Raw genomic sequence first — 9837 nt, forward strand, 5'->3', positions numbered from 1 at the left:
TTCCAGAAAATATCGAGATATTATTTTCTGTCAATATCGCACACCCCTAGGGAGGACTATATAAAGTGTGAGACCTTACGAGTGAGACCTTAGGGTAGTAGGGTCCTAGTCAGGGTAGAAACGTTGTGATTTTAATACATTTTTTAGAGCAGTAATGGCAGTGTGCCGATTTTTGTTTATTGACCTTACGAGTGCGCCAGTAGACAGACAAGACAAAATGGATAAACTATGAGAATATTTTCCATGTTGCATGTGAACCGCACTTCTGAATGTCGTGTCTTACAGCAGTGAGAACATGAACTGAACTTGAGCTGCTAAATAGACAGACAGGTAGAAAAAGACAGACAGACAGACAGACAGACAGATAGATAGACAGGCAGAAAGATAGATAGACAGACAGATAGGCGGACAAACAGACAGGACAGACAGACAGATGGATAGATATACAGACAGACAGGATAGATAGACAGGCAACTAAGACAGACAGACAGACAGACAGACAGACAGACAGATAGATAGATAGATAGATAGATAGATAGATAGATAGATAGACTGACAGAAAGATAGTAGCGTGAAGTACCATCATTCTCAAGAGAAATGTACACAAGAACATAAAACTACAACACACACACACACACACACATTCTTCTCTGCCAAACCAGTGAAATCCATCCTGTCACACTCTGCGTCTGAGAGATGTCTGGTTCTTCCATTACGTTTGTTTGTGGGAAACCCAGCTCTGATTCCTGCCTCTACCTCCACATTCCAGCGAACAGCCACACACATGTACCACTGATCTTTGTTGTATGTTTGCAACTATTTAAACAGTTACAGTACATATACAGTGCACTTTTAACAAACAAAAATCTTATTTTGTTAGAATTCTAAAAAGGATCCTTTTATGTCAGAATAATTTTATCTCAAAAAAAAAAACATTAAACTGATATGAAAAATCTTGTAATCCCTTATAACTTTCTAAGAAGTTGTGTTGTTTATGCACTGTCTAGCTCTAGAACATCTTTTAATGTTTACAGTAGAATCTGTGTTAAAGGTTGTACTAGATCAGCTGCTTAATTTGTCTGGCCCCTCTGCAGAATCACAGGCTGCTTTGGTTTATTATTGGTTCCGTCATACCCGCATTCATCCCTTCATTCACTCGTTCATGACACGCTGCTGTCCGTTTTTCCAGAGGTTCTTCTCTATATTCTAATGGCTCTTTTTCTAACCACAGACATGTAACACAAAGCACATGGACCGCCGCGCAGCCTGCCAGGTATTCACGAACACACGTGCACACACACTGAACCACATGTACTGACATGCTACTACAACTCATTTCAGTAATCAGTTAATGTCAATTAATTCTGTGATAAATCAACTAATTGGATAAAGAAAGAATGATAAAAAATAAAAAATTATATTTTAATATTTAAAAAAGTACCTTGCATTGGGTCTAAACTGACTATATGCATGAAGTGCATAAAGAGTTGATAAAGTTCATTGTCAACTTCTTTTATAATTAACTTTGGTTGTTTTAATTCGTTTTTGCTGCTCTAGACATAACATATGCATGTTTACAACCATCGTTTAAAAGGGTACAGGAATCGGCTACAGGATTTTTCCAGAGATCCCTCTGCTAGATCCTTCCAACACAAACACACACACGAAGCTATGAGTATTACTGCTTACACTAAAGCGCCTGGCAGAGGGTCTAAACTTACTATAATCATGCACAGCTGAGACGCGACACACTAATGGTCGTAACAAAGAGAGTTACTCATGGTGAACGACTGTACGACTCTCAATAGCCTTGTTTGACGTGTGAGTGCACGGAGTATAAAGGAGTGATAGATGACTCATTGGGGATTCCCTCTGATGTTTACACTGGGTTTCCACAGCAACGGGAGACACAGTGAGGCAGAACCAGTGGGAGCATTCAGAGTGTTTGCGTGGGTCTGGTATGCAAAACGGCAAACATCTGTGCTCATGTCTCCGAGCAAGTGTACAGCAACATTAGTGTTGAGAAATAATGAAACAATGGAGAGAATGATTCAAGCGTTTCAGAATATCTTACCTTCCGGCCTTCCGGCGCGACTAAACCAACAGGACCAGACAGACCAACGTCTCCCTACGAACACGAACAGTAAACATGAGGCACAATCAGTCCAGCACTGCCACAGGAACCCATAGAGAGCAGATGTTGCTGCTGTAACTTTTCGCATGTTTGCATGTTCTGATCAAGAACAGTGTTTTGGCTGTTGCTAACACTAAAGTACATGAATCGGAACAAGTGTATGTTTTCTCACTTTTTCTCCTTTTGGTGCTTTTCCAGGAGACAGTCCAGGGTCTCCTTTCTTCCCCTGAGAGAAAGAAGAGACGGAGTTTAAATCGTCTGAAGAAAATGTGAAACTTTTTCACCGTTTCATCTTACAAAGCCCAGTTGTTTAAAGATGCTAATCAGATCAAAGCAAGAATGTTATTTCATCCGTTTTAAGCTTTATATCTTACCGTAATTACGAATTTGTGTGTGCATGTACATGTGTGTGTCGCAGACAGAAAGAGAGAGCGAGAACACATGGGACGTTTGACTCCAGGCCGTTGCATCTTAACCAGGTTTGTCTTCAAAGGCCACTTGAAATAATTAAACACAGAAAGCAGAGACCATGCAATCACACAAACACACTCCCCGCTGGGCTGCTCGGCTGTTTACCACCTTTGTATCGTTTACAGGGATGAAAGAGGCGGACCAATCACACACGGTGGGACATCACACGCACACCTAACTTGGAAGCATGTTTAGTGGTTTTGGTTTATAACCCGTGTTTAATACTACAGCTATACTTCACCACACAAACACTTGTTTCTGTATCATGGGAAAGACTTTCCACTACCTGCTGGGCTTCTCGTGAGCTCAAATAAATCAAAGGGTTTGTGTGTGTGTATGTGTGTGCCTGTGTTTCCGAAACCTTGTCTGCAGGGTTTTGTTGGCAGCCCAATAGTACCGGCAGGCGGTGCGGTGATGAATATAACAGAGGGCCAAACACAGGAAGAAGAGCAGAGCAGTACACGAGATCAGACTGCGGATTATCTGACCGTAAGTGTGGGTGAGTTGGTTTTTACCTTCAACCCTGTTGGACCGGGTCGACCTGGCTTGCCGTGTGGTCCTGGGGGGCCCTACAGATAACGACATACAAACAATACACACATTAGGAATGAACGATTAAGAAAAACAGAATGCATTTAATAGTTCACCTACTGACTGCAGAAACAGCTTATACGCCCCTTGTGGCCATGCTGAGAATGCAACTTCATTATGAATTAATTCTATGATGCATGGAATTAATCTTGTCTCGCTTGATGCTTTTGCGTTCATATGCTTGCATACTTGAGTATGCTTCGGGCATTATGTGTTTTCAGTTTACAGTGAATGGATCTGAAACAAAAGAAGTCAATTCTTAGCTCCATTTGACTTTGACCTTTTATGCGACCCTGACCTTGTTCTTTTTTTAAACGACTTCCCACCTGAGGTCAGAGGTCACAGTGAGGGTCAAGGTCAATGGGTGTTATTGGAAATAACATAAATAAGCCCAACAGATCGAGTAATACCATGCATGAAAACAAAACAAAAGCAATGCACGTGTGTAAAAACAATAGTGTGTGTGTGTGTTTTTGTATTAGGGCTGTTATATTGAATATATTGATTATATTGAATATTTTGTTGCTAATACAAAATTAAACACACGAGAATAAAAAGAGCCAAGTCTCTGATTTGCACGCAGATATGCAATAAAATGGGATTCACTTTCACAAATTATTTTAACCAAACTGTCTGTATCAATAAACACTAAAAAATGGGGCTTTTTTACACGTTTTGTTTTACTATTTATTCATATATAAGGAGTGAATATGGACTGATTATAAGTTTGGGGTCAGTAAGATTTTTTTTAAGATAAAAACTTTCTATTTATCAAAGAATCCTGGGAAAAAATGTATCATGTTTCCACAAAAATATGAAGTAGCACAAATGTTTTCAAAATTGATAATAATAAGAAATGTTTCTCGAGCAGCAAATCAGCATATGAGAATGATTTCTGAAGATCATGTGACACTGAAGACTGGAGTAATGATGCTGAAAATTCAGCTTAGCATCACAGAAATAAATTACATTTTAAAATATATTCAAGCAGAAAACAGTTATTGTACTAATATTTCACAATATTACTGTTTTTACTGGTTTTTGATCAAATAAATGCAGCCTTGGTGATAATAAGAGGATTCTTTAGCTGGTTACTAGGAAAAAGCAAAGATTGAGGAGAGTGCAAAGAAAGCGCAAATAGCGTAGGCTGACTTTACTGAAAGTCATCTTTGTTCTAACAAGCAAACACACACACACAAATAACATACACATTTAACATGAAAAGGGTGCCGGCTGAACAAAGCCTAGCAGTCAGACCTTATAACACATGCTCTTAACACACACACACACAACAGCGTGACCTCACGGTGGACCTTTGACACATGCACACTACATGAGGACTGCAGTTGCCGTCCAGTCAACAAAGGTCAAAGTTCAAACAAAGTGTCATGGCTCTATGGCTCTCTGTTTGATTGTGCTAGAAGATTCCTCACAAGGACTCTTAAGTCAAAGGAAAAGACCACCCAAAAATTCTCTAAAATACTTAAAATACAGCAGAAAAATGGAATTTAGTACCTGCTCACCTTAGAGGATGCAAAACATTTAGTTGTGTATTTTTTTTTTGTTGACTTTTTTTACTTAAAATATGCTTAAGACAAATCAATTGTGATCACTGCTCTAGATTGTTATATGGAATATAATGTACATTTTTTTGTATTTTTTTATTTTGGTAAATTGTTTGGTAAAAAAAAAGTTTTTTTGTAGTTTTTTTTTATTTACATTTTTTTATTTTATATTACAAATCCTGTCCAGGGGTTACATTAACATAAATTATTTATTCATATTCCCAAAATATGTGATAAATATTTATATTCATAAAATAAGTAATATTCCACAAATTAATATAAATTATGTATAAAATTAACATGTTTTTTATAAATTATTTTTAAAAACAATTTACAAAATATATGATAAATATTTATATTAATAAAATAATGAATATTTCATTTATTAATATATTAATTGATGCTGAATAATTATTAATAATATTATTATTATCATAATAATCATTACTGTTATTATTATTATTACTGCAATTCTTAATACTTTAAAACTATGTGCAATTGTAGTCATGATATTGTAGCTCCATTGATAATTTCATTAAATACTCAAAAATGACAAAACAGATCAACACAAATGAGAAAGGGCAAAAGAATGTGTGTGAAAGTGAATGAGACAGACAGATCCGGAGGGGCAGTTTGTGTATTGTTCTGAGGTCAGTTCGACCTGCTGACCAGACAAAACACAGACACACACGCTAAAAAGAACCAATAAAGCACATATACACTGAAGTGAACAGTGTGGGAGAGATTTTATAAGGCACTGCATTTTACACACTTCCTGTTTATATCTGAGGTTAAAGGTCAATGGCTCTATTAGTCTAACACACACACACACGCACACTCACCCGAGGTCCTCTCAGCCCTGGCTGCCCTGGTTTCCCTGGAGGTCCCGGGATTCCCTATGAAACACAAGAGTGCTCTTATGAATCAAACACACACTCACTGCTTATAGTGCTGCAAGACTCTGTTTAAAAACTAAACACAGCAAAGAGGAAACAGGAAGTCATTCGAGGGAATTTCCTTTTTCTGTGGTCCTTTTCTGTAGCTTTGAAGGTATGTACCAATCCTACAATCCTACAGTGCTCAGATTTTGGCAGATTTTGTGCCCCCATTCTGAGCACTGTGAGCAAGACAAGAACATAAGAAATATTTTTTTATTAGAATCTCTAATCTTTCAAAAAGTCTGTTTCAGCAAATCAGTACAAAACACAGATGCAATGATTCATTTGTTTGTAAAATATTTTGTCAAATACTTTATATTTCTAAAATAACAATTATTTTATTATTATAAATTATGAAATCAAAATTCACAAAATAGTTTATATTTAGATTTAATAATATAAACTAAGTAATATTTTATTTATTAATATACTTTATGAAATATTCACAAAACATTTTACAAATAGTTTTATTTATAAAATAAGTAATATTTACTTATTAATATCATTTGTTTATAAAATATTCACAGAATGTTTTATAAATATTTTTATTTATATTTTCATATTACATATTGATATAAATTATCTATAAAATAAATATTTATAAAATTAAGATGTATTAATATAAATTATTTCTAAAAATATTTTATATTTAGAAAATGATTATTATTTTATTTATTAATATAAACATTTATAAAATAAATTAATTTGTTTATAAAATATTCACAGAATTTTTATTTACATTTTCATATTACATATTAATATAAATTATTTATAAAATAAATATTTATACAATTAAGAAGTATTCATATAAATTATTTATACAAATATTTGCAAAATATTTTATATTTAGAAAATGATTAATATTTTATTTATTAATATAAACATTTCTAAAATAAATCAAATATGTGACCCTGGACCACAAAACCAGTCATAAGGGTCAATTTTCCGAAATTTGGCCGAGATACAACTATTTGAAAATCTGGAATCTGAGGGTCCAAAAAATCTTTTATTTTAATTGCCTTTAAAGTTGTCCAAATTAAGTCCTTAGCAATGCATATCACTAATCAAAAATAAATTTTAATATATTTACGGTAGGAAATTTACAAAATATCTTCATGGAACATGATCTTTACTTAATATCCTAATGATTTTTGGCATAAAAGAAAAATCGATCATTTTGACCCATACAATGTTTTTTTGGCTATTGCTACAAATAAACCCGTGCTACATAAGACTGGTTTTGTGCTCCAGGGTCACATATTTTATAAATGCATATTAATAATAATAAATATTTCTTATTAATATACATTATCTATAAAACAAATAAACATACATAAAATATATTAGTAAAAAAAATATTACTATAAATTATAGTATTTCATCAGAATATATTCTGTCAAAATACTTGTTTCTGAAATGACGTACACCACATAACAAAAGTAAAACAAGCTGTGAATGCTGTTTCATGCAACATTTTTCATTTGTCAGTATTTTAGCTATAAAAATGAAACATTTCAATCTACTTGGGAACAATGTAGTTTGGTACAAAAAAAGTTTCAAAAAACACCCTTGCATTTCAGAGCATAAACATACTTTACATATCAAATATCATCAAATGGCCAAAAATATCACAGTTTTCCCGGGAATTTCTCCCAGCTCTATGGCTCAAGTGGTATCATATATATCAGCATAGTTGTAGAAACAGAGGATCAGTTGGCTTCTCTGTCCTCCACCCCCAGCGCAGTGCCACGCGGCACAGGATGAAAGCCTTCATTGAGCGCGGGCGGCTCTCAAAGAAGATGAGTGTGTGAGCTGCTGTGAGTTTATGTTAAGAATCTCTGAGCTCTAGAACTATGGCTCTGTTGATGGAGGAGGGGGATGGGGCTTTCTCACCCACATACATGTACACCACAGCCCCCCACCAACCCACCTGAGTCCTGAATGAACATCCAGATACTCCCATCATGCAACAGTGCTTTCAAACGGTGCTCAAAACTCCATACTACCATACTACACTGTTTAATATTGCTGTAGTACTTTGTGCACAGTTTGACCCAAATGAACAACTACATTTGCTACTGCATCCAACAAAGCAATGCTGCTTCCATTTACAGTGTGCTGAATGAATACGAAATAATACAAGCAGCACTATTTATAATTTTTTTTCTTGACCTATTACTTAATTGACAAATTTTAAGATACTTTTGAATTAAAAATGCAAAGTAACTCATAACCGGACACCTCTCACTAAATTGCTCATGCAATATACCAGGGTTACTGTCATTAACTAAAACTAAAACAATTAAATGCCTTTCTATTAACTGAAATAAAGTGGAAATAAAATAAAATATTAATACTTATTTGAATAATCTAAAGATAATTTTAGATTAAACATGCAAAGTAATTCGTAAACATGCAACACATCAGGGTTACTATTGTTAACTAAAACTATTACAAATATATTTATTAACTGAAATGAAGTAGAAATAAAATAACGAAATGATGACAAACTAAATTAAAATAAGAAACATTGCCTTGGCAACTAACTGAAATAAGTGTAAGTTGAAGCTAGGGTTGCAAAGGGGTGGAAAATTTCTGGTAAATTTCCGGAAACTTTCCAAAAATCCCTGGAATATTCCAAAAAATCCTGGAAAGTTTCCAAAATTTCTGGAATATTTCCGAAATTTACTGGAAATTTTCCACCTTTTGCAACCCTAGTTGAAGCACTAAAATTACTAACTGGTAATAAACAAAAGCTAAAACTAAAACTGAAATAAAAATTTATTAAACCTAAATAGTGATATTTAAAAAAAATTGAATCACTAAAATTACTAACTGGAAATTAATTAAAAAAAACAAAAAAACAAAAAAAAAACAAAATGAAACCTAAACACTAACATAAAAAAAGAACTAATAAAAATAACAAAACCACATGACAAAATTACTATAATAAAAACTATAATATATAAATAATACTAAAATAACACCGTAACATACAGTAGTGACAACATTAGCATACTACTATTTGACCCTGTTTCATGCTAATTTAAATTAGTAGGCAGTAAAAAGCACATACTGGACAGTATTTAGTAAGCAGTAGCATTTCATTGTGAACAGAGCTTGTGAGTGTGACGCGAACAGTGTTTTTTGGGTTTATTGTGGATTTAAGTAAGGCTAAAGATAGTGACTACAGCTCATTATCTTCAGGTAAACGGTGTACTGCAGCTTGGGGCTGTAAATAATTGCAGACTTAAATAATTGCACGTGCGTGTGCACGTGTAATTGAGAGAATCGCCGGGTGTGTTCCTGGTGTTTTAGTGAAGTACCTGCTGAACATGTCTTTATGGTGAAGGATGGGGGCTTTTGGGTAATTATGCTGCGGTAATGACAGAGAACATTCTCTTGGGTGCTACACACACACATACCTGTGAGTCCCACCAAATTACACAAAGGTAACCACAGTGATGTGCAGACATCATAAAAATGGGTCATTGTTCAACATGTGGGCTGTTTTGTCAAGTTAGTCAGCTATTTTGGAAAATGCCCTCTAGAGAGTCTGACCATGAAGTCATCACTAACTTTGAACATCCTTGTTAACTAAACTGTTTCTGAGCAATTTGCTTGAAATGCTTTTTCCCATGTTGCTGCATCTAAAGGACCTTAAAGACGTCGCAGTCCTACTGTTGAAATACGGCTCACATTTAACACAGGACTTGCAATAACTCACTTATCCTTATTTGTTTTTGGGTCACAGGTCAGGTGGTTGCTTTTGAAGTTTGGTCTCTAAAACAAGGTGGTTCGAGAGTTTCTGATTCTGATTGAAACCCCATGCCTAGTTTTCCATGGATGGATTAGGATTCTCTGCGCAACCCTAGTTGAAGCACTAAAATTACTAACTGGTAATAAACAAAAGCTAAAACTAAAACTGAAATAAAAATTTATTAAACCTAAATAGTGATATTTAAAAAAAATTGAATCACTAAAATTACTAACTGGAAATTAATTAAAAAAAACAAAAAAACAAAAAAAAAACAAAATGAAACCTAAACACTAACATAAAAAAAGAACTAATAAAAATAACAAAACCACATGACAAAATTACTAAATATATATATATATATATATATATATATATATA

The 9837-nt window shown here is 34.2% G+C and overlaps 1 protein-coding gene across 1 annotated transcript in view; it reads right to left on the minus strand.

Annotated features, from left to right (window-relative positions):
* LOC107675693 (collagen alpha-1(XXVII) chain A) overlaps window positions 1–9837 on the minus strand; it is a 75185-nt gene that overhangs the window by 51381 nt on the left and 13967 nt on the right. Inside the window, exons 4-7 of the mRNA XM_016470109.1 lie at window positions 5604–5657; window positions 3121–3174; window positions 2307–2360; window positions 2075–2128 (exon numbers count right to left, since the gene is read on the minus strand). Of these exons, the coding sequence (XP_016325595.1) occupies window positions 2075–2128; window positions 2307–2360; window positions 3121–3174; window positions 5604–5657 (216 nt within the window). The remainder of the gene's footprint in view (window positions 1–2074; window positions 2129–2306; window positions 2361–3120; window positions 3175–5603; window positions 5658–9837) is intronic.

Source organism: Sinocyclocheilus anshuiensis, unplaced genomic scaffold (genome assembly GCF_001515605.1).
Source record: "Sinocyclocheilus anshuiensis isolate Anshui unplaced genomic scaffold, SAMN03320099.WGS_v1.1 scaffold708, whole genome shotgun sequence".
Lineage (NCBI taxonomy): Eukaryota > Metazoa > Chordata > Actinopteri > Cypriniformes > Cyprinidae > Sinocyclocheilus > Sinocyclocheilus anshuiensis.